Source organism: Pipistrellus hanaki, assembly GCF_964339955.1.
Source record: "Pipistrellus hanaki genome assembly, chromosome: 6".
NCBI classification, from domain to species: domain Eukaryota; kingdom Metazoa; phylum Chordata; class Mammalia; order Chiroptera; family Vespertilionidae; genus Pipistrellus; species Pipistrellus hanaki.
This window is the reverse complement of record NC_140508.1, coordinates 84,330,282-84,355,550: the sequence shown is the minus strand read 5'-3', so window position 1 is coordinate 84,355,550 and position 25,269 is coordinate 84,330,282. Positions and strand designations below refer to the sequence as shown.

The window sequence follows — 25,269 nt, the reverse complement described above, 5'->3', positions numbered from 1 at the left end:
CTGCCTAGTACTTACCGGCTGGCAGCTGTTAGTATTTTTGGAATTAGGTGAAAGAATGAGGCTGCTTCTATCAATAGCTGTCGTGGCCCATCTTGGTGGAGGGTAAGTAGCCGTAAGGTTTCATTCTGAATTGAATAGGTGAGTGGTTCAAGTCAGATTTCAAGACAGCAGTGGTTTTCTAGGTGAGGACGTTCATCCCGGACCACCTGGGTCTGTCACCTGTGTTGTAGGAGGCAGGTGTTTCATAGAATCGTAGGGCTTGACGTCACAGAGCACAGCCTGCAGAGGTGATGGTGCGGTCTCCTTAGACATCTCCCTTTGTCCAGGCTCTGCACCACCTGTGGGGATGGGGACTCGCTCTGCTCAGGGCAGGCCTTCCCATTGCACATCAGCTCTGCTCCTTAAGGTCCTTTGCACTGAAGTGCGCCTCCTGGTGGCTCCTTTCCGAAGTCTGCCCGCTCAGGCACCTTTGTCAAGGAGCTGTTGCCACACTATCACTGCCTAAAATGCTGAGAGGAAACCCAGGGCGAACAAGGAGCACTTGCTCTCACGCTCATGGTCCTTGCATCGAGTGTGGTTCTGCTGATCTAGGTTGGCCTTGTGGGCTGTGTGGCTGTGCTTCTTGTTGCGGGGGTGGCACAGCTTGGTTCTTCACTGCCGCCTCTGCTCAGTGTTCCTCCACGTGAGTCTGTTCTCCAGCCCAACCTGAGGGGCAGCAGCCACCCGGGGGGCATTCTCCCCACGAAAGGCGGCATTTGGGCAAGAGGGCAGGCCCAGCGAGGCGCGTATGCTTCAAGCCTCCGCGTGGATTGTTCTGTCAGCATCTTTTGAGCAAAGCAAGTGCAGTCCAAAGTCAGAGGATGGGGCACCCCTCCCCCCCCCCCCCCCCCTCCGCCTCTTCTGAAAAGCAAGAGGCTAAGGACGCAGATCCAGGGAGGGACAGAGAGTTGGAAACAACCCTTTAACCTGTCAGAGCAACTCCAAAGAGGCTCTCGTCCTGCCGAGGAAACAGCCTTTTAAGTGCCTGAAAGCACCGTCCTGTCTTCTGCCAGCAGCAATGAGAGCCTGCACTTTGAGGCTGGAGCGAATCTGGGTCTCCTCGCTCCCTGTCTGCGCAGCCCAGGGCAGGCCACTCATTCTTCAAATAACACGAATCCTCCGCCTCCCAGGGTCATCCTGGAGGTTAAACGGAATGAAATCTAAATCAGACACTCAGACACCTAGCACCCCACTGGGACGCCTTCTGTGCATAGTACTCTTTCCTCTCCTTTTCTGGCCCAGCATCTCCTGGCCTTCCTCCGTCTCCTCCGGGCCTTCCTGGCTGACTGGGACCCACTGTGTGATTTCTATGCCTCCTCTCACGTGCCCTGTCCTGAGCACAAGGCTCCGGTGGCCTGTGTTGGAACAAGGACACCTCCCGTATCGCCGAGGTTGTTTCCACTGAGACAGGCAGAGCTTATGTGAGGTTATGTTTCCCCCCCTTTTACCCAGGGAGGTTGCTATGAACTGAATTCCTGGGATTCTGTTCTGTGCTTCCTGCAGGAGCTGCTGGATGTCATCTTGTTATGCCCAGATTTCGTGATCCCCAAAGACCACCGGGGAGCCGAGTTGATGCAAAAAAACAAAAGAGCCTTTTATTCCATGCTAGCATGGGCTCTGTCCCACTTACACCGACAGCGGTGTGGCAGAAGAGAGCGAGCTTCAACAGATCAATGGGTTTTATAGGGGTGGTGATGTCACTGCTTTGGCTGACCCTGATTGGTTGGGTGAGGGCTAGGGTCCAGTTACAAAATGGAGGATCAGGAGTTAGCCCTGCCCTGCCCTTTCAATGTCTCCTCCGTAAATGTTCAGTGTCCACTTTGTAGAAACATCTGGTGCATGTTACCAGCTCTTCATTTTTAAAACCACCTTGTTGAGTAGGATTGTTATTCCCGATTACAGAAGCGGGCGCGGAGGGTGAGAGAGGAGATGTAGGTTGCCCTGCTGGAGCTCCCCCGTTTCTGGCCGCCATATGGAGGGGTGTGATGGATTTTCAGACTTTCTCTTTCTCTCTCCCTGTCTCCTTCCTGCCCCCACGGCGGGCCTCCAGGCTCCTTCATGATGGTGAACAGCTCCGGGAGGGCCTCCGGCCAGAAGGCCCACCTCCTCCTGCCCACCCTGAAGGAGAACGACACTCACTGCATCGACTTCCATTACTACTTCTCCAGCCGCGACAGGTCCAGCCCGGGCGCCCTGAACGTCTACGTGAAGGTGAACGGTGGGCCCCAGGGGAACCCCGTCTGGAACGTGTCCGGCGTGGTCACCGAGGGCTGGGTGAAGGCGGAGCTGGCCATCAGCACCTTCTGGCCACATTTCTACCAGGTAGGGGGTTTTCCGTGGCTCAGTTTCTTTTTTTCAGTAACCGTGAACCCACCCACCTCTTGCCTGCCTGGAGTTGTGCAGCGGAGAAAGGACTTCATTCGCTCCCTGGTTCAACTCGTGTTCACTGAGCTTCTCCTTCTAGCAGGCCCTGGAGGAGGAGACTGCGGGACAAAGGATGACAACACAGCCGATGCATTTGGGTTCCCAGGGTGCTGCGGGGACAGAGACATGGAAGCCTATTGCACAAGAATTGATGAGGCAGACAGTGTTGTCCAAGGAGGAGAATGCTATGATTTTCCCTGAAGTTCAGAGGGAGGAGGTAACTAGTCAGAGATCACCCCTGGAGAAGATTGGGGTTAGGGGGTGGGGGTGGCAAGACAGTTAGGATGGCTTCTCAGAGGAGCTGACCATGAGGCCGAGTCTGGAAGGGTGAAAAAGCGATTGTTGAAGAAGGAAGGGAAAGGCATTGAGTTGTCAGGGATAGGGCAGGCCATGGGCTCAGGGAAATGGGTGAGAGATGTTGGCAGAGTTTGGACACTCGAAGTGGACTAAGGGGAGGTTGTAAAGGAGACATACAGGGCATGGAGCCTGCAGGGGCCAGGAGGTCATGTGGGCCCCAAATGCCAAGCCAAGGGCATTACCTACATTCTCGGGTCTAGAGCAGTGCTTCTCACACTCTGTGGTGAAAGACACGTTCTCTCCCCAACTCAGTTTGAACCTATACTTGTACAAATGGCAATGAAAATGTCACAGCCATGGCCGATTGCTGTCCCAGTCTCTAAGCACCTCTCTCGATTTCCTTGCTCATCCCACTGGGGACCGAGATGCAACATGCTTGCCAGCCCCAGCCCATGCAGCTTCAGGTTGTCCTCACCTGGGACTGTGTCAACAGCACTCTGGAGGCACAATTTGCATATTACAGAATCCACTTACTTTAATTGAGCAATTCAGTGATTTTTAGTAAAGCCACCGAGTTGTGCAATTATCACCACAAACCAGTTTTAGAACATTTCCACCATCCCAATAAGATCCTTTGTGCCTATTTTCAGTTAATCCCAATGCCCCCTGTTGGGGTGTTTCATTAAGAGAGTGACATAGTCAGATCTGCGTTTTGGAGAACTTTCTCCAGAGTCTAGAGCAGAAGGTGGAACAGAGGGTGGCAAGATTAGTGGCTGGGAGCTTCTGATACATCCTTCAGTTCAACATCCAAGGTGCAGTCCTCTCAGACGTGTCCTGGAAGCAGCCGTAGACAATATGGAAATAAATGGACGTAGCTGTGTGTCAGTACAACTTTATGGACAAGAACAAGTGGTGGGTGGGCCAGACATGACCTCCAGGCCATAGTTTGATGAACCCTGATGTAGGTGATAGAGCTGAGGTTCAGAGAGAGACCACTTAGTCCAAGAGCACACAGCAAATCACTGGCAAAGCTGGGGCCAGAGCCAGATGCCTCAGTGTGTAAATACCAAGTGTCTCTATAAGCCCATGGATACCTCCATGGACACCTTCAGGTCTCAGTCAGAAACCCCCGGCCTGGGACCTGGTGCCAATGGGACAGGATGGAGCCACAGGTGCAAGTATTATGAGCAGGATAAGTGACCCAGGAAAGTGACAGTGGCACTATTGGTCATGGTCTCTGATGGGTATGGAGGAAAAAAGAGAAGTTTCTTGGGCATCCCTATGTCCCAGCTCTGTGGTATGCATTGCCTCTCACCCACCTGCGCAGTAACTCCTGTGTTGGGTAGCAACATACCTGAATAGGGGACGTTTTTGGCAAACTGGTCCTGTGGCTCCAGGTCCTGTCTCCTCCCTTAGGCCAATAGCCTTTCCATTCTGAGAATCTCCCACTCACTGGCTCTGTAATGGTGAATGCATCTCTTCATCATTATGAATCACGGTTGTTTTATTTGTAAGATCGAGACGGTAATGGGTCCAAAGAGGGGTTCTTCTGTGGATTACATAAGGCAGAACATACATAATGTCTTGTCAGCAGTTGTCTGAAGGAAGGAAGGAGGGGTCAGATAGGGGAGAGCAGACCAAGAGGAAGGAGGAAGGAGAACTTTTTAAAAGAAATGCCCTCGGTGGCTGAGCTGTCCTGGGTGAACTCCGAGCCGGCCCTGTGACAGCAGCTTCATCTGGGGGAATTTTATTTTCTGATTTCCAACTTGTTGGCCACTGTAGTGCTGTGACATTACATTGCATTCCCTCTCTCTGAGCTTCGTGGTGAAAAAGCCACTAATACCCTGAGAGCAGCAGTTTAGAACAGACATGTGTGTCTTACACACACACACACACACACACACACACACACACACACACGCACACACGCACACACAGAGGCAGTAGTGGATGATCTCATGGCCACACACGCAGAGTGGAGCACACACAGAGGCTCACAGGCCTGCGTGCTCCCATACTCATGTGCACCTGGGCACCCACTCTCATGTACGTCTGCAGGCGAGGAGAGGGGGTCTACCAGGGGATTCGAAGACTTTTGCAAAGTGGATTTTAAATTCACCAGATATCCAAGCCCTGGCCCTGCATGTATGAGGCTGGGGACTAAACACAGTTAGTTTTAAGGAGTGCTGGTCCTCACATATGGGTGGTTAGGTATCCAGTATCCACTTATTAAAGTCATATTTCACAGTCCTACAATGGACCTTTAGCTCCGTAATAAACAGGGGAATTTTATCTTTCTTATTAGTGGGCCTTCTGGCAGGAGGCCTTGAACAGGGCCCGGGGTAGGACTGTCCCTCTGCCTTCACCCCCACTCCCACTGGGCGTCTCTCGGTCCAGCCAGAGCTTAGCAAGCCCAGCTTCAGATCGCTGCCCCTTTCCAGGGGCTATTAATTCTGTTTCATGTTTTTAATGATTCTGAACTCATCCATCGCAAGATTTTTTAGAAATAAAAGACCTCATTATTAATTTTGCAGCCACTGGCTCTCTCTCTTCTCCATCACCTGCCTGGCTGAAATTACCTTTTATCCCACAGTGTGAACTCCTGAAATGTAGGAGTTGCCTGATTTGGATTCAACTGGACTCGAAGCCCTTTCTCAGCAGGCCCTCAGGCGCCCGTCACTCTGCAGGTTTAGTAACTTTATGCACAGTTCAGGAGGATGCATTCCCGGGAGAGGGCCACCCCCCCTCAGAACTCCAGCGTCACCTCTCTCATCTACCCATCCTCTCACCTAAACACCAAACCCTCCTCCATGTCTGCGCAGGCCTCCTTGATTTCACCCTGAGCAATCCCTCCACCAGTTATTACCAGTCATGACTCACATCATAGTGTCTGCCAAGTGTAGGAACTTCAGTGGAAATTTGGGGTGGGGGTAACAGGGGTAAGTCACGTGGACAGTCCTTTACTTTCTCCCTGTCCCTAGATCTAGCACCATTCCTGCCTTTCCTCTAATTTCCCATCCCCCTCTCTAGAGCAAGAACAATAGTATTCGTGACACGTACAGATACCTTACCATGTCTACTGTAAGCACTTGGGAATTATCAGCTCATTTAATGGAAAACCAGAACATGCTTTCCCATGTTTCTTACGGAATATTACTCTCTCATATTTGAGAAACCAAAATCTTACCTTCCCTAACGCTTTACAGAAACATTCCCAGGAGGAGTTCTGATGAATGAAAGATACTCTGCCTCATTATAGAACTCTCACTTCTGCGAAGGAAGAAAAAAAGAACAGTGAACAAATGAATGTTTCACTGTCACACATCCCTCCTCCCATGCCAAGCCTTGTGTTCATTCATGGAATATTTATTAATTGTGGTATTGGACAGGTACTGGGTGAGGATATGAGAAGCAAAGCATTGGAAGAATTAAGTTAATCTTTGATTGACTGGAATAAAAGCCAGAATTCTGCTTACTCAGGGGTTTTGGTTAAATGAGAGCTGGGAAGTTTTTCACCAAAGTTCAGGAATGGCCATGGCTGTGTACTGGGAACCAGGAGGCCAGGACCTCAGCTCTCAGCCACCTGTGACTTCCTTTCTGAGTTTATCCAGCTGGTTCTGCTTATTGGGGCTGTTGAGAGGCTAGTACAAGATCACATAAGAAATGGTCAGTATTGTGACCTTTATTATTGTGGGCATATTTCTCCATTTGCATTACTTTATTATCATTCTGTTTCAGTTGATGAGGTGCCCCTCTGGTCAATACCCATTCTTCCACTGGTATCCTGACCCCAATGGACTGACTCCTGTCCCCTTTAGAATCTTGTTTCATCTGTCTCTCACTCATATTCTATATGCTACTCCCCTGATTCATTCCTTTTTATCTAAAACCATGTTCCAGTCTCTACCATCCTAAAAAATACAACCTCTATTGGCCTTGGGCCCTAGCACTCATCTCTGGGCTACCTACTCTTCCTTTCAAGGTGACCCTATCTCATTCCACAACTTTAAATGACTCTTAGATGCCAAAGTTACCACATTTGTAACTCTGGTTCCTAAATTACCCATGAGTTTCAGAAACGTAATGTCAGCTTCCTACTCAAGGTATCCATTATGATGCTTAATTGTCATCGCAACTTAACATAGCCACCAGGAAATCCTGACACAGCCGACCTGTGTGCCTGCACACACACATTCATCATTGTCACTTTCCCGATGTCAGTAAATGACACCAGACTCAGCCCAGAAGCTCAAGCTCTAAACTGAAGAGTCCTCACTGAGCCTTCTCTTTCCTTCACTCTTCTGTTAATCTAACAGCAGTTCTTTTAGTCTCTACCTCTGAAATATCTCTTAAACCATCACCAACCTTTATTCTGAATAGCCGCCACAGTCATAAAGAATATCCTCACTTTTTTCTTTTTATTTATTGATTTTAGAGAGACAGAGGAAAGGGGAAGAGAGAGAGAGAGAGAGAGAGAGAGAGAGAGAGAGAGAGAGAGAGAGAGAGAGAGAGAGAGAGAGAATATATATATATCAAGTCAATTATTTGTTGTTCCACTTATTTATGCATTCATTGGTTGATTCCCATATGTGCCCTGACCAGGGATCAAACAGGAACCTTGGCATCAGGATAAAGTTATACCCACCTGAGCTACCTGCCAGGGCCCAAAGCTATCCTCATCTTTTGATTGGATGACTACAGTAGCCAAGGGATAGGTCTGTTTGTTTTGTTCATTCTCATTTGCCCACCTGCCAGTCAGTCCTTTTCCACAAACTGGTCTGAAAGATCTTTTTAGAATATAAATTAGAATGTGTCTCCTCCTTGCTGTGTAAATCTCTCAGCAACTTTGAAGAAAATTCAAGCTCCCGACTATGTCCTGTAAGAGCCCAAGTCACCTGACCCCCCTACACCCCAGCCTGGCTTTGTGCCTCTCTAGCTTGCTCTGTGTCCCAGCTTCCTTCCTGTGTTCTCAGATCACCTCTGAGCTCTTTGCTTCCTCATAGTCTTCGCACTTGGCACCTTGTCTGGCCACTGTCATCCTTCTGGTGTCATAGTGATTATCACCTCCTGGAGGTTCTCTCTTAAGCACTCTAAGTAATATAGACCCTCTTCTTAGTTACTCTTCATCACAATATTCTGTTTATTTCCCTTCTACTGACAATCACACAATTAGTTTAACTTTTCATATTGATTTGTTTAATTTCCATTTTCTTTCACTAGAATGTGAAATTCATTAGAGCTAGGACCTCAATATTCTTGTTCAATTTTGTCAGCCAGCATGTGTCTCAATGTTTATTACATAGAAGGGTCTCTTTAAATATTGACTGAATAAACAGATTCATGGACAAATGAAGACACTTTTCTCATCGTCAGTGGCTTTAGAGATTAGGGAATGAAATGATTTGTGAGCAAGCAATGTCAATAAGGTGTGATAGGTGCTAATTGTATGGTGGTACATGATAACATGATAATATAACATGAACGGAGATATGCAAATAAAACTCTTCATTTTTAGTATAAAATATAAAATAGCTCATTTTAACTGCAGAAGTTTTGGAAAATCTAGAAAAGTATAAAACAGAAAATGATCATCTACCATAATTTCCCGTGTCATTAAAAAATTGCATTCATAGATTATTACCATTCCGACTTCATCTTTTGTGAATTGCCTTGCTGATGTTACTTGCCGATTTTTCTTTGGAGAATTTATTTATTTCATGAGTCTTAAGAATTCCTTATACAAAACAGGTCATTCACCTTTTTGCTGGCATATATAATTACAGATTTTTTTCCAACATGCCATTTGACTTTTAAATTTGTTTTAGACTTTGTTAATATACAAAACATATTTTGACATCATAGTTATTGAGAAGGTATTGTATATTTAAGTAATGCATATTTCAATTTTAAGAAATTGACTTTTAAGCATTTGTCAATTTCTAGATTTATTGAATTTAGTTAGAAAATGTACAGATCCAAACCTATGTGGTTTATTCTTTGATGAGTTGATTAAAATTATACTTTAGTCTGTTATGTGATCTTTGTGTAAGTAACCTATGAATATTTTAACATAAATTTTATTATATAAATTCATTAACATTTGTTTAGGAAATGCATCATTGTTTATATTGTGTACATACTTGATAGATGCATTTTTTTTCTGTTTAATTTGTCAAAATCTAAAACATGGGCTAAATAAGTATAAATACAGTTTTATTTAAACTGTATCTACTATTTGTTTCCATCATTTTCTCCTTTTAAGTTTACTGACTCCTACATTCTTTTTTAAAAAAATATTTTTTTATTGATTTACTAGAGAAAGGGAGAAGGAGAGAAGGAAACATCAATGATGAGAGAGAATCACTGATTGGCTGCCTCCTGCACCCCCAACACTGGGGATTTTGCCCACAATCCAGCCATGTGTCCTGACAGGGAATTGAAGGATGACTTCCTCGTTCATATGTCCATGTTCAACCACTAGACCACGTAGGCCAGGCCATACATTCTTTTAAACGACCATTTTAGTCCACTTAATAGTTTTTGTTTCCCTTTTGGTTTAAATTCTGCTCTGATGCTTTTACATTATTTTTGAAATAACTGTTTTTTTGTTTTGTTTTGTTTTTTTTCATTTGTATTTCCCTATTATTTCCCTTTGTTCAAATTGTTGTTCTCAAAATTTATGAGTCATTCTGCTTTAGTTATTTATCCGATAGCATACAATTGGGTTTTATCTATTTGGACAGTCTCTGGGCCTTTTTCTATTTTAACCTATTTATATTTGTTGTCACAAATATTCTTGTTACTTTTGTCACGTTTATTATACAACTTGAATAATTTTATACTGTTTCTTTATAAATGTATCCTCTGTATCTGTTCTATTTCCTTGTTATTTTTTTCCTATGGATTTTGATTTTGGTTTCATTTGAACCACTAAAAACATAATTAGATATGCAATTGTTGATAGAAGGGCCTTCTGCTGACTTTCTCTCTGCTGATGAGGCAGCTATCACTTTCATTTCCGCAAACTTCCCGATCCTTCCTGCGTGGTTCTGTTTGTTAACTCTCTGTGAAGGACCCTGTGTCTTAGTAAACCCCCTTCCCCAGTGGTTGTCATGCTGATGCCAGCTGCTCTATGTTTGGTGTGACTGCCGTTCCCGAGTCACTTTATGTAATTCCCAGGCAGCCATATGTTGACTTAGGGGAAGCTGCCTCTTCAAAGCCATCACCACCCTCTCCACCAGTCCCCGTGGTGAAGGCAGTATTGTAACGGGCTTGCCAGAGTTGTAATGAAGCTGATGTGGAACTGGTGCTATAGGTATGCGTGATTATCCAATGTAGTGGGGGTACCCCAGGCTTGTTGAAAATATAAGGTGTCCCCAAAATAGATGCACACTTTGAAGGATTATAAAGTCAGTGTTGACTAACATACAGTACATTTTCAAAATTAAGTGAGTTATCATCTGTTAAAATGTATATACATTATTTGGGACACCCTACCTAGGGAGGTCCAGGCAAGCCTGTAAACTGTGGAAGACTTGAGGTCCAGGGTACCACATGAACCTGAGATCAGGTTTAAGAGGAATGAATTGGGAGTGGGGTGTGGCATAGGAGGCTGTGCCAATATATAGGAAGATAGAATTTCTACTCTCTGAAGAGGAGAAGGACAAGTCTGAGTCTGTGGCTGACGCTGAGTGGAATATAAAGTCATTAGAGTTAGAGAGGTCAATGGGTTGGTCTGGTTGTCCACATGGCTAGTCATAGCTCCTAGATGAAGGTAGAGGTTGGGTGACAAAGAAAGCCATTAACTGAGCCACAAAATCTCTACTGAAACAAGCAGTCTGGGCGGGAGTCAGAATGGAGAACTAAAAAAAAAATGTTGCTCTTGGATTCCCAGATACCAACAGTTGTGCAAATTTTGCAAGGTGTCGTTAAGAAATTCAGATGGACTGTGTTCCTTGGGGATATAGAATCAAGTCAGGATTAATCCCCCTTTTCTTACGGGAGCTCCCAAGGTAAGCTCCTCCCCCACCCTTCAGAAGAAAGTTGGGGTGTTAGGAAGTAATTCTCTCTGTGTTCCACTTGAAACAACCATGAGAAAGGTGCAAATTGGGGTCAGCAGGCCATATTTGGGTTGCTGTTCTTGCATCCAAGCATTGTTTCTGAAATCCATTAAAAAATGTTCCGTGTGGCTGACTTTCCTTTTGCTCGTCACAGGCCTTTCTACCGTGTTTTGAAAATCCAAGTCAATTGCCAGGAGAGCATCCTAGCCTAATGTAAGGTCTCTTGGGCCCGATTCTGATGGGAAGCAGAACCATGAAGGGTTTTGGGGAGTGGGCACATTCCTATGACCAGTGCCTACAGCCATTTCTGTGGAACTGACTCCCGCCCTGTGTGTGTTGCAGGTGATATTTGAATCCGTCTCTTTGAAAGGTCATCCTGGCTACATCGCCGTGGACGAGGTCCGGGTCCTCGCGCATCCATGCAGTAAGTCTTTCCCTTCTCCTAGCGCAGCCTTACTCCTCCTCGTCAGACTGGGCGGCTTGGAGGCTGCCACCCCCCTCTGCATTCAGCTCACAGGCATCTCTCACTCTCTCTGTTTTTTAATTCTTCCGAAGTGCTTACGTCCTCAATGCAATCAGTCCTGAATAAATCCATAATTCTGCCAGCCTGTTCCACAGGCAGCACCTCCAGCAATTTGCAGAGACTGGCAAAACATCTTCGTTTGAATCTCTCCCCATTATTAAGGGAGTCTAAAGTCCTGATTGTTTATTAGCGGGATTCAGACCACTGAAGTGGAAGAATTAGAGGGCTTTGGATAGAATTGTGTGCAATTGTCTTTTTTTTTTTTTTTTTTTTTTTTTTAAAGGAGCACCACCAAAACACTGAAGAAATTAGTACACTGTTCACTCACAGGGAAAAGTACCCCAAAGCTATTAATTTTTAAAAGTAATTTTAAATTCACTCATCAGCTCTGTGTAGGCGTAGAGAAAGATTTCTCACGGCGGTTAGTACTTACGGTACAGTGTCAAGAGCCCTCCAGGGCATTCCACTCCTCCGTGCCCATCAAGTTTCCCCTTGAATTTCTCTCCCTTCGCTGTATTTATTGTAAGACGTTTGAATGTGTTTGAGCAAGGAGCTGTGGTTCCCAGGTTCATTAAATTTCAGAGGGGACAAGTCCTGGATGTAGGTAGTGGAGATGACGTCATATCTCATGGGGCGGGGGGGAGGGCTGTCATCAAAGGGATGTGTGTGGGGATTATGGTAGCCCCTAGGAAGACTCTGGGATGCCAGCCCCATTAGTTAGTGTTCTGTATAGTGGAGATTCCCAGCAGCCATCTGTTTCCAGGCAACTCTTAGTAGGGCCCTCTCTACTCCTCCACTCCCTTCATAGCCATGAGTCATGCTATTGGTGATGGTGCCATTTGCTGTTCCCTCAAGAGACATCAAGTGCCCTGCCCTTTCAGTCCTCCCATTCGGGGGCTATTCTCATTTCAGGCCCATCCATGCTGCTTTTATTTAAAATGACTCTTCCTACTCCTGCTGCAATGAATGTGTCAGAGCCTTCCTTCCCCTGATGCCATTGTTTGACTCATCATCGCCTTGGAGCACCTTCTCTGGAGGAAATAGGGACAAGTCCCAAGGGGTTCGGGCAAGACAATATTTGGGGTAACTGAGTTTGGTGTCTGTGCAAGAGATGCTTCTTTCCCAGAAATCAGCCGGCATCTCGGGAATGCTGAGGTCCTGCGCCACTCTCCATTGCTTTCTCTGGCTAAGATACCCCTACCCTCTGGGTTACTTTCTGAGTCTTTGGAATTCTCTCTAATGTCCATTCAATCACGCCTGGCAAATGTCTCTGATGAACTTGACTTCATATGGAAAGGGTCCCAGAAATTTTCCCTGTCCCTGCTGTGCGGGGTTTCCATGGTGGAGATGCAGATGAGTCCCCCTTTCTGGGATTAAGTCTTCCCTTCCCTTACTTCCTGGCATCAGCTTCAATTGCCCATTGGAGAATGAGCTTCGTCCTCAGCCTGGGCAACTGCTTGGGGAGATGTCTGCTCTGCCTGTTGTTCATTGAACCTCAAGCCTGCACAGCCGTCAGTTTTGAGGCAGTCTCTCTGAAATAGGTCTTAGCACTCAGCCCTACACACATCCCATCCTCAGAGAGGACACTTACCTTTGCTGCTTCCAGTGCATTCCTACTCCCAATCCTGTGAGTGAGGTTTGCCCTTGCTCTTCCTAGCAGGTGGTGTTTGCCTCTTCCCAGGAGAATCTGGCCTGGCTCTCTCCCAAAACCCCAGAACTCTGTGCTCTGATGAGAATGTGTACCTTTACCATGAGGCTCAACTATACACCTGTCTCTAATCTCAGCCTCAACCACCTTCAGGGTCAGATTGGCAAAGCTTGGCCTTGATTCCCAACACCATTTATGGTTTGCCATTGCAGCCAAATATTTCCTTCTCCTTGAGAAATCTCCAAGGGAGAGGGTCCCCTGGAGGGCACATGGATGCCTTAGAATCCTCCTCTTAGAACCCTCCTCTGGTCGGGGCTGCTTCTGAATTTAGAATTCTCCCCACAGCCTCATCCTCCTCCTGCTGAGGAGGTGCGTTGCATGGGTTATGGAATTACTGAGGGCCAGTTACTCAGCAAATGGGCCGTGGGATATAACTCAGGAAGACGTGACCCTGGCTGAGCTCCAGCATAATGTGCTTCGGCCCAGTTCAGCCTGGATGCTTAGGCAGCGGAAACTTAAACTTCCCAGAAATCAAAGCGTGAGGACTCTGTGATAGTGGTTGGAATGGGAAAAGTTCCATTTAGCCGTGTATACGTACCGTCCTCAGAGTTCTAGCCACCACTCATGAGTCAGGTGGAGTTGAGCAGAGCCTAGCCTAGGCCCCTTCCCAAGGACCCTTGCTAAGCCCAAATCCAGTCCAGGTGTCCATCCATCCTTTCTTTCAACAAGTAGACTTGAGCATTAGCTGCGTGTCAAGAACTTTTACTGGACACAGGGAATATCTAAGTGATCAGGATAAGTTAGATCCTTGTTTTCACAGTGTATATTTAGCAGAGGGGCAGAGGGAGGAAATACACTAGATAAATAATATTAAATAAGTCACTAATGTAATTTCAGATAGCGGTAAGTGCTATGATTATAATAAAGGCGAATAACTAGAATATGGGAGGGCTCCTTAGATAAGGTGGCCAGGGGACAAGTCTTTAAAGGCTTGATCTGAGCTGCACCCTGAGTCATAAGAGGGGTTCGCTGCGTAAGGGCTTGGGGCGGGGCATTCTAGGTAGAGGAAACCTAAGTGCAGAGGCCTTCCAGCAGGAATCACTGATGGTGGGGGTATCCTGGGCATTGTGTGCAGGGAAAGTGGTCTGAGCTAACACCTGGGGCGGAGGTGGGGGTGGGGGTTGGGGGAGGAAGCCAGGGCCTGGCCCTGCGGGGCCCTGAGAGTCATCTGAGCAGTTTCTATTGTAATCTAAGTGTAGGGGGCGCCACTAGAAGGATTTATGCTGGGGGTTGATATGATCTCATTTAATTGTTAAAAGATCATTTCGGTTACTCTGTGGAGAGAGTTGAGGGGGAATAGAGACAGGAGATCTATTAGAAAGAAAATTCTGGATTCATGCAAGAGATCGTGACAGCGGCCCGGACCAGGGGAGCGGAGAGATAGCCACTCATCATTCAACAAGTGTTTCCTGAGCAGGGACTCCCTGCCCACACTATTCTGGGCTGATGAGACTAAGAGAGTTTCATTCTCTGCTCTCATGGGATTCCCTCAAAGTGAAAGAGACTGGAAGTGAAACAAATATCAGGCATTCTATGACCTATAGCAATTGGTGTATTAGTTTGCTGAGGCTGCCGTAACTAAACCTCACAGTCTGGAGGCCCAGACAGTTATTTTCTCACGGTGCTGGAGGCTGGAAGTCCTGGATGAAGAGGCAGGTGTGGTTTCCTCCACGGCCCCTCTCCTCTGCTTGTGGATGGCGCTCTCTCACTCCGTCTTCAGTGGCCTTTCCTCCATGCACACCTGCCCGTGTGCCTGTGTGCCCAGATCTTCTCATGAGGACGCCCGGCAGATTGGATAGAGCCCACTTCAACAACTTCATTTCTACTTAATAACCCCTTTAAGGGCTCTCTCACCGAATACAATCCCAGGGTGAGTTATTGAGCATTAGGGCTCCAACATAGGAATTTGGGGGTACACTTCAGCCCATAGCAGATGGCAAGCCATACCGTGAAGAAACATAAAACACAAAGATGGACAGAGGTGGGTAGATTAGGGATACATTTAGGGGGTAAAGCCGACTGGTCCCATGTGATGGTTCGATGGGGAGCCAGGAGCACCGGAAATGGAGAATTCCCAGCTTTGGGGCTTACAGCACTGGCACAGGCTCAGATGGTGTGAGTCTGGGGAGGATTGATTTCTGCCTTCCAACGTACTGACTGTGCTCATGAGAACACGTGCCCTGCAACCTGCTGGTGGCTTCGGACTGTCCATTGGGCTGACAGTGCCTTCTTCCTGACTCTAGCGTTAATATAAATGCATCTATAAGTTCACTCAAAGATGGTTAAACCTTTAACTAGATGGAGAAATGCGCATTCTCTTTATGTCAAGCTTTTAAATTCTTCACTTCTGTCCTCCAAAACATCATTTATCTTAACATGTGGTCAGCATTTATTATTAAGTATCCAAAAATTCCAGAGGGGTTGGTGCCCCATTTGGAATTATATTCTTGATCAATTTGAGCTAGAGTTAGGGCTTTTAAAAAATATATATTTTATTGATTTTTTTACAGAGAGGAAGAGAGAGGGATAGAGAGTTAGAAACATCTATGAGAGAGAATCATCGATCAGCTGCCTCTTGCACACCCCCTACTGGGATGTGCCTGCAACCAAGGTACATGCCCTTGACGGGAATCAAACCCGGGACCTTTCAGTCCACAGGCTGACACTCTATCCACTGAGCCAAACTGGTTTCGGATAGAATTCGGGCTTTAAACACTTGCTTCACAGTCTCCAAAACAGTGAAGAAAAGATAGGCATACCACTAGAAGGAAATCATTTCCCTTATAAACCAAAACCTCTCGTCTATATTTTAAAGCCCATTGAACATTTTTTTGGTGTTATTTTAATAGTGTTTCAGCCACAGTTAGCCTCCTCTGTTGTTTCTCGGTGTTAGCTGATAGCCGCTGCGGTTGTAACTGTGTACGAGAAATGTCAGCACAATTTTCCACCTGATTTCAAAGTTTCTAACTCCTAAGTTGACTTTTAGAATTTTTTAAACTATTTTTTTTACACCAACCTTGTGGGACAATGTCATTGAACCCGTGGAGCGTCCGCGACACGTCTCTGATGTATGTACTGAGCCTTCTCCTCAATTGCGTGGCTTCCTACTGAGCGCTGTCAGGTTTAAAGCGTGAGATAAAGGGCAGAATAATATGTCTTCAGATGCGGCAATGACATCTGCAGGAGTTTAAATGTCACCGGCATCAAGGCATTTTACCCCACATGCACAACAGCTTTCTGATAAGTCTATGCAGCAGAATCCCGTTTTAGTCTCCATGGGGAGGAAGTGTGGAAGGCTGGTCTGGATCCTGAGGTCAGCTGTATGTGGGTGAGTTGAAGCTGGTGGGGATACTATAATAATATGGATGGTGGGGGGGCGGGCGCAGGGAGATAGCAGCCGAGAGAGCACAGGGCTTAACAGTAAACTGGAGAGTGGCACTGAGGTCGAGAGGAGGGCCAGAGAGACCAGGAACTCAGAGAAATGGACCAAACAGGTCGTCGACGTAAGGAGAAGGTCCCCAGAGAGAGATGCCTGTCGTGACCTGGCGATGAGACCAGGGCTCAAAGATCAGAGACATGGATGAATGGTAACACTCGGGGCAACGAAGCTTCTCAATTCTCTACCACTGAACCTGGAAGGAAGGGAGGGAGAGGGATGGAAGGTGAGAGAATCAAGGCAAAAGTTCTGCTTTGTCAAACCAGAAGGTGGGGTCAGAAGAAAACAGGGACTTTGGTCCAGAGAAGATCCATTTCTAATCGCAGAAATCCCAAAGGTTCATCCATGTGCCCACGGTTCCCCAAGGGTAAGGGGAGGCATCCTGTTCGGAGCCTAACGCAAAGCTTCCCAGCACTACAGCTAAGACTCTGAGCTCCCTTCTCTCACGGGGTTGATGTTCCCTTTGCCCTTTAAACCTGTGGCATACATGGGCTTTGGACTCGTGGAACATACTATTCTCCTGTGAAGAATTGACTTGAACTGATAGCTCCCAAAATAACTGCAAATTATATAGGAGAGCAGAAAGGAAACCATTCCAGACAATCAGAGCAGCATGGCATATGTCAGGTTGACTAGATGCGAGGAATCTTCAACTCTGAGATGCTCACAGGAGAGGTCTTCCATGAGCCCTGGACTGTTGATCCCACTCTAGCCGTGGGTTCGGAAGGTAGCATGACGGGGCCTCTGAACTATTGTTATTTGTTTAAAAAACAAACAAACAAAACAGTAGAAGGTATATGTTTTTGTACAAGCATTTGCCTAATCTCACCAAGGTTCTTGGTTTTGCTGAGCTTTAGAGGCGGTAATGCAGTTTGGTAGACAAGATAGTTGAGAGGGTGAAGGCGATGAGGACAAAATGTAAGGATAGTGATCACTGGAGATAAAATATTTGGGAACAATGAGAGGCATCTGGAGAATCAGCATAGCCTTTCCTGTGAGCCCTGTCTTTGGATCCTAGGGTCCAGGTGAGACCATTGACCTCCCATCGCCCAGGAAGCAAGAGAACGTGCTCATTAAATGGGTGCTTTGGGGCTAACATGGGCCTGGTCTGAATCCCATTTCTGTCATTACTGCTGTGTCGCTTTGAGCAAATTAAACTTGGTGAGCCTTGGCTTCTGCTTCTCTAAAAGGGAAATGATATTATTGTTTGCTTTACAGGGATGTTATGAAGTTAAATTAGATAAAATCTCTAAAGCATTTATCACAGTTCTAGTACCTGGCATTGTAGGAGCTTTCAAAGAAATGACATTATCATTATTATGTGCCACTCTGGATATTTGACTCGCTCTGGCAAACAGGCCCTTTTGTACCTCCTTGATCCTCTTAGCACCCCCTTTCCCCCATTTAACCCCATTCTGGGAGTGGTTGATATGATAAGGACCCATGGCATTTTTGTACCTCATTGAAGAAACTCATTCTTCTAGGCATAGGTTACCAATCCACTCATCTTCGAAGTGCTCACATAGGTGAGGACTTACCCCCACAAGAAAGGAGATGACCCGTACGTTTAATTCTAGAATTGATCGCTTATAGACCCCAAGTTTCTCTTGAAAATCCTTTCTTCTGCTATGCCAAGTCCCCAAAGTAAGTTCCCAACTCCTTCCCATCGTTCCGAGACACAGGAGCTTACAGCGAAGAATGTAGACTGTGAACTTTTTTTTTTTTTTTTTTTTAGTTTTCTGGACCTCATTTCACTTACTGTGACATGGAGATAATACCACCAGCTGCACCGGTTTAAAAGAGCTACTGTGTAGACACTGCCCTTGACACCACTCACAGTCCACCTATGGGAATGAAATCTGCTAGTATTGCCCCCCTCCCCCCTTTTCTTTCTCCTCCCCTCTCTTCCTCCTCAGCATCTTCTTCATTAACAACTAGGCCCGGTTGGAGGTCTGAGTCCCAAAGGTGCTTCACTTCAGCTTTCTTCTTTCTATCCACCCAGGCTACAGGAGGGATTTTCATGGTGGACCCCTCCCCTGATTTCTTCTTCCAAACATGGCAGCATTGCCCAGCAGTTCATATGGATTTGAGGTCCTCAGAGACCTGGACTTATGGCTTGTTTCCCCCACTTTCTGGCTGCCTGGCTGTGCCAAATCATGTAGCCCCACTGGGCCTTAATTTTCTGACCTGAGAGATGGAGATACTGCCCACCCCATGGGTTTTTGTGAGGTTTGAGGCAAGAGGATGCATGGAAGCTCTCAGAACATGCCAGCTCATAGCAAGCCATCATCCACAGCTGCTCCTCACTGAGCCAGGTGGCTCCCCAGGAGCACATTCCCCCTGCCAGGGGTCTGTGCTGAGCTGCCTGGTGCCCACCGGGAAGGCGGTTCCCACTGCTGAATGCTGTTCTCACAAGCTCTCTGGTTTCTCTCTTAGGAAAAGCGCCTCACTTTCTGCGGCTCCAAAATGTTGAGGTGAACGTGGGCCAGAATGCCACCTTTCAGTGCATCGCCGGTGGGAAGTGGTCTCAGCATGACAAACTCTGGCTCCAGGTAAGGATGGGAGAGCTGCCTCCTCACCCCTTAGTGAGGGAAGAATGTGCCTGCTGTGATGAAGGACTTGGTGGGGAAGGGGAAGGGATATTTTTTAAGTACCTCTGCTCTTTAGATGACATTTAACATCTATGGTCTTATTAAATAGCAACATCAGTATACCCATTTTACAGATGTAGCGACTGAGTCTGCACACATAAAAGTGTCAGAATAAGACCTTTCCAAACTGCCATCTCATAAGCTTTGTCCTTTAATCCCTGATTCCCAGGGTGAAGGCAAACTGATATTTTAGATTCCAGGTATGTTTGCATTTTTATATGACTTTTAGAATCACTTTGTCAATGTCTACAAAAAATAAAAACAAAAACTGGAGGGCTTTTCATAGGGACCAATTGCAGCAAATCTAAAGGTCACTTTGGGGGAAACTGACATCATAGCAATAATGAGTCTCTGACCATGAACATGATGTATATATCTTCACTCATTTAGTCTTTAGTGATTTTACACATCAAGGTTTTATAATTTTCACTGTGTACAACTTTTGTCAGACTTATCCCTAGGTATCTCATATTTTTGATGCTACTTAAAAGGAATTTTTTAAAAAAAAAATCTCAGTTCCTGATTTTTCATTACTAGTATATAGAAATCTGAATGGCTTTCATATATTGATCTTATATCTTGCAACCTGTTAAATTTAGCATGACTATTTAAATATAATTAATTAAAATAAAATACAAAACCCGTTGCACCAGCCACATTGCTGGACAAATGTGGGCACAGAGCATGCCTGACATTGCAGAGAGCCTTACCGGAAAGCATAGCTCTGGAAAGATGGCAACTTACAAGAATTGCTTGTGAGATGCTGACGCCAGCTCCCCCCAGCGTCATGTGTTAAAAGACTTCTGTCGTTTCTTCCGACGGCCACAACTTGGATATTGGTTCCTAACGCATGCCCAGCACGCTTTGATGGTCACTCATAGTTTTGCTTCTCTTCTTGGACTTGAGCGCATTTCCTGCGGTTGGAAAGTCTCTGGGTACAGAGCGGTTCCTCCCTGCTCCTTGGCAGGACGGTAGAAGGAAAATGACAGCGATGCCTGCCTCTGCCGCTCCCCTGGGCCGCCTGCTGACCACAGGAGAGCCCAGCGCCCTTCCACGTGTCACTCAGGTCTCACGCGGTGTCATTCACTCTTTTCATCGTCATTGGTGGTCAAGTGCATCAGGCTCCCAAGGAGCGATGCCATTTCAACGGCACTGCTTGAGCTGAGTCTTGAGAAAGAGACGGGACAGTCACCGTACTTTCCCGTCTCTATTCGGCTTTCCCAATTATTGTATGATCGTTGCTGCTGCGGTGCTGAGTCGCACACCCTGAGCCTGGAGTCTAGGGGTGGAAGGACGGTAACGCAGAATGCAATTGAAGTTTTGAAGAAAAGAGGTGGGGACATGCGGCATGGCGCTCTCCCTCCTTTGGTTTATCTACGTTTCGGCATAAGCCAAGTCCTGTCTCACAGAATGCTTTCCAGGAGGCTTACAATGGCACCTACAACGTGACAAGATAGCAGAAAATTACAAGTGAGGCGAGACAGCGGGAGAAGAATACGGCGGAGCTGGGAAGAATGCTAACTCGTGTTCCAGCAGCGGAGCCGCCAACAGAACCGAGGCCGCCTGTCAGATCCACGGTGCCCGGTGCCCACGAGATAAACACAATCCAATTGCTCGGGAAAGTTCTCACTGTGGCTCACACGGGCCAGGCAGAATTGTTCCCAGGAGTCCTCCTAGAGAAACAGCCGTGATGGAAAGAACTGCGCTGCCCGCCGCGGCCTTAAGGAGGGCACGTGGGGGAGTGCGTGGGCTTGTGGCACATCATCTGCTTGGCGAACAGGCAGCTCGGGATGTGGCTGAGGAGGGGGGCAGTATTGGTGGGCAGTCCAACTTGACAGGGTCCCTCGCTCTCTGGTGATCCATCTGTGCCCTGGGATTCTTCTCCTGCGCCTGGTGAGTGAACAGATTAAATCTCTCTTTAAGGAAGCCTTCCCCAAATACTGTCTCCCTCATCTACATTTCAGGAACTGCGGGGAGGCAGGCAGTTTCCATATGCTCTCTGGCAAATGCCCGCTTGGCTAGTTAAGTCCAGAGTTATATCCAACAGCGTCGTTGGAAATAGATTCACATCTTTCTACACCTGCTGCCCCAGAGGCAGCCGCAGCCTGGACCGGCCCCGGGCTGAGGCAGTGGCCGCTTTCTCACGCAGCTTTCCCGTGGATTTGCTCCAGCACCTAGAGGTGCAGCCTACAGACTCGCCCGAGTTCTGTTCCATTTAAACAGCGCTGGGGCTACTGAGCCCGAGAAGCTCCAAAGGAATCGAAATAGACACATCGTGACCAAGAGTCCCCACCAGACACCCACCGCAGGCCTACCTTCCAGCAAGCCTATTTCCTGCCGTCCTTCCCGAGATGAGCCGAGAGTCTCTGAGTCAGCAGAGGCAGAGACCTCTTTATCCGCCAGTGCTAAGTCAGGGGAATGAAGACACTTTGCTTCCAGAATAGCATGTCCGTGGCCCTTCTCTCTGGCGGGGGTTGGGGAGCTGTCGGTGGGCGGGCTCACAGTTTGGGATAAATCCTATCCCCCGTGCTGTACGGAACGCTTGGCTTCCTTTCCACAGAGCGGGGCTCTGTAGCCAGCTCATCCCTAAACGGGCTCGGGTGATAAATGAAGAAGTTAAAACGGAAGAGCAACCCGTCCCCTGCTTCCCATTCTCCTGGAAACTCAGGATGCTCTTAGGAGACCCCATCGGCGGGTTCTGGCTTTCACGGGGCTACAGTGTGAGACCTGCCTACGGATCCACGGACAGCACCGGGCACGTGTGCCTGGCACAGCTCTAGTCCTGCAGGGAGGAGGCGGATAAAGGCCCAGGACAAGTTATCCACAGCCCGTCTCGTTCTGCGCTGACTCCTCCCGAGGAGAAGAACACGCACAGTGAATGGTGCGCGTTCGGTGGCCTCATTCATAACCTGCTTCTTTCTTGTGGGATACTTTCGTCTGAAGAACCCAAACTTGCACGTTTTCAAGCATTTTTTCAAGCACAGAAACAGAATGCATTCTCAGTAGACCGTCTAGTCTAAGCTTTGGGGCCCTTTACATAAGGTGACCAGACGTCCCACTTTTGGCGGGACAGTCCTGATTTTTAACAATTTGTCCCGCGTCCTGCTGCATTTTAAAAAAGTCCCAGTTTTTGGAAAGAATGCATGACAAGCTAGGGAATGGCTGGAGAACAGGAAGAGAATATACGGTTTTCAGCGGCCATGTGGCTATTTAGCCAGAATATGAGTTTTATATTATTTTTGTTAATTTTATCATGTTAAACTTTAATAATAACAAATAATTGTTGGGAACTGGTTATCGAGAACTGCTTATCAAAGTTCGCAAGGACAAAAACATTTGTAAACTGTCTCTCAGACAATACACATTGTACTGCGTGCTAGTAAGGTAGTTAAAAAGTGATTTCGTTACAAATCAGCTATTCAGATAATTTAGGTAAGTAATTTATTTATTTATTTCATAAATACATAAATTTTCTTGAATTTAGCAGATTTATTTATATTTTATTATTTATATTTTATAGTGGTGGCAAAAAGTCTAGCACCTGCCTTGAAAGTGACACTGACTTACATTACAATTAAGTGTTGAGACTTTGAAAGCCATTTTATGTGTGAAATATAATTTAACAAATTCTTGTGAAAAATTTCATGACCTTTTAAACAACAGCAATCTACTAAAAAAATTCACTCAAATGAGAAATATGCCAAAGAATAAAATAATACTATACATAATTTTTTATTTGTAAATTGTACTTATGTTGAAATTTAAAAAATATATATTACAATACTATTTTTGCATTCTATGAAAATTTTTGTTGCTCCATATAGACCAAATTTTTAATCAAAACCCCCTTCTCCCATCCCCCGTCAATGGTGTCCCGCTTTACCAATGTTAAAATCTGGTCACCTTACCTTTACAGAGTGAAGAATACTATGCAGGCTAAAGTAGGCGTACCTGGACCGCCAGGAGGAGCAGTGTAGCTCAGGAACGCACATGGGCACGTTTTCTAGAAGATAAGTTGGCAGTGGATACCCAAAGCCTTCCATGTGCATATCCTCCCAGCAAGTGATTGTACTTATGGGAGTTTACTCAGGCCAATAACCAGAGACAGGAAGATTACCTGCCCGTGTGTTCAACAGGATGAAAAGCGGGAAACAACCCGCGTGTCCAGCACAAGGGACTGATTAAGTAGATGCTGGAATGGTGTCATTAAATTCCAGTCATAGAACTCTCTCTAATGACATTGCCACCATATGTATCTAGGTGAAAAGATCACGTTCTTAAAAAACCATTTATGTGTTCAAGGTATTCATTTTTATGAGCAAACAAACATACAGCAGACCCTCCTATATGCATAGTTTCAGTCAATGATGGTCAACAGTGGTCCTAAAATATTAAATGGAAAATTCCAGAAACAGACAATCATTCATTTTAATTTGTATGCCTTTCTGAGTAGTGTGATGAGATTGCGAGCGTTCCTGCTCTGTCCAATGCAGGCTATGAAACATCCCTTTGTCCATCATGTCCACGCTCTGTCCGCTACCCCACCTGTTAGTCACTCAGTAGCCACCTTGCTTATGAGCTTGGCTGGCACAGAGTCACAGTGCCTGTGCTTAATAACACTTAACTTGATATGGACCCCAAAGCACCAGAGCAGGGATGTGACAATTTGAATATGCCAGAGAGAAGCCATAGAGTGCTTCCTGACAGTGAAAAGATATGTATCTGTGGAAAAACGTAGTGTATACAGCACATGTGTCAAACACAAGGCCCGCGGGCCAAATCCAGCCCGCCAGGCCTTGCAATGTGGCCCGCACCGCGCTGTCATCACTGCACTCCGCTGTCAGTTTATGACATTGTCAGTTTATGACATTGTCAGTTTATGACTGTTCAGTAAACCATTCGGCCCGCGATTTAGGCTGGATTTTAGATTTTGGCCCCTTCTCTGATTGAGTTCGACACCCCTAGTATACAGGGTTTGAAGTATCCATTTGAGGTGTTGGAACTCATCCCCCTCGGATGTGGGGGAACTACTCTACTGTATGCTTTTTATTTCTATCTCTATTCTTTTCTATTTTATCTAAATATACTAAACTGAGTGTAGGTAACTAATATAAATAGAAAAAAATGTGATTAAAACGAGAAAAATGGTCAAGAATATCTAAGGATGGCAGGAAGCCTTAGCAGGGTGGTTTATTCCTCAGTGGGGGTAGCACAGCTACCGGAGGCTACAGGTAAAATGCCCTTGGGTTTCTCCCACACCCTCGTCACCACCGTCAGCTACTCTCTTTTATAAAAACTCACACACCATGTTTTTATTGATTTCAGAGAGAGGAGTGGGAAAGAAATTGAAAAATCAGTCATGAGACAGAATCATTGATCAGCTGCTTCCTGCACACCCTCTACTGGGGATTGAGCCTGCAACCCAGGCATGTGCCTTGACTGTGATCTCCTGGTTCATAGGTCTATGCTTAACCACTGAGCCACACCAGCTGGGCCCCTCAGTTACTCTTCATTAATGAGGGGATTGAGAAATATTTCATGAAGACCGTGGCCCAGAGGGGCCTTGCTCACACTTCTCAGAGGTTCCAGAGGAGACCCTATCAGCCCCACTGCAGGACTCATTTCCAGGCACCCCTACAAAGGACTTGCTCCACCAGGGTTTTTACAACAAATAACGTTGAAGAGTCCCAGAAATAAGGACATGTGTCCCAATGTTCTGCACAGATCTCAGCGAGAGCTGCCTGCGTGTTTAGACACATCGCAGGCATTGAGCAGGGTGCTCACACACCCTAGCCTGGCAGGAAAAGGATCCTGCCCCGTGAGCTACAGCAGGCCGAGGAGATAAGAGGACACATTCATCCTCGCTGCGGCCCTGTCTCCCAGAAAACCTGTTTTCTCGCTCCCTGCAGGGCTAGCTCTGGCTCCCAGGGCCCTGAGTGTTCTGGAAGCAGCTCCTCCTCCTGCACCTGTACCCGGTGTTCCAGGCATGGTGGGACTTCTGCTGAAAACCTAGTGGTCACACCATCGCTAAACAATAATGATGAATTAATGATAATACTCACTCTGGCTGATGTGTATTGCGTGGTCACACATATGATGTATTTAATTCTCATGACCCATAATTCATGTAG

The 25,269-nt window shown here is 46.5% G+C and overlaps 1 protein-coding gene across 18 annotated transcripts in view; it reads left to right on the top strand.

Moving 5' to 3' along the window:
* Window positions 1–25,269, top strand: part of PTPRT (protein tyrosine phosphatase receptor type T) — an 856,519-nt gene that overhangs the window by 310,227 nt on the left and 521,023 nt on the right. For all 18 annotated transcript variants that reach the window (XM_084887522.1, XM_084887521.1, XM_084887516.1 and 15 more), the window contains 3 exons: window positions 2,090–2,361; window positions 11,163–11,244; window positions 18,924–19,039. In XM_084887522.1, the coding sequence (XP_084743648.1) occupies window positions 2,090–2,361; window positions 11,163–11,244; window positions 18,924–19,039 (470 nt within the window). The remainder of the gene's footprint in view (window positions 1–2,089; window positions 2,362–11,162; window positions 11,245–18,923; window positions 19,040–25,269) is intronic.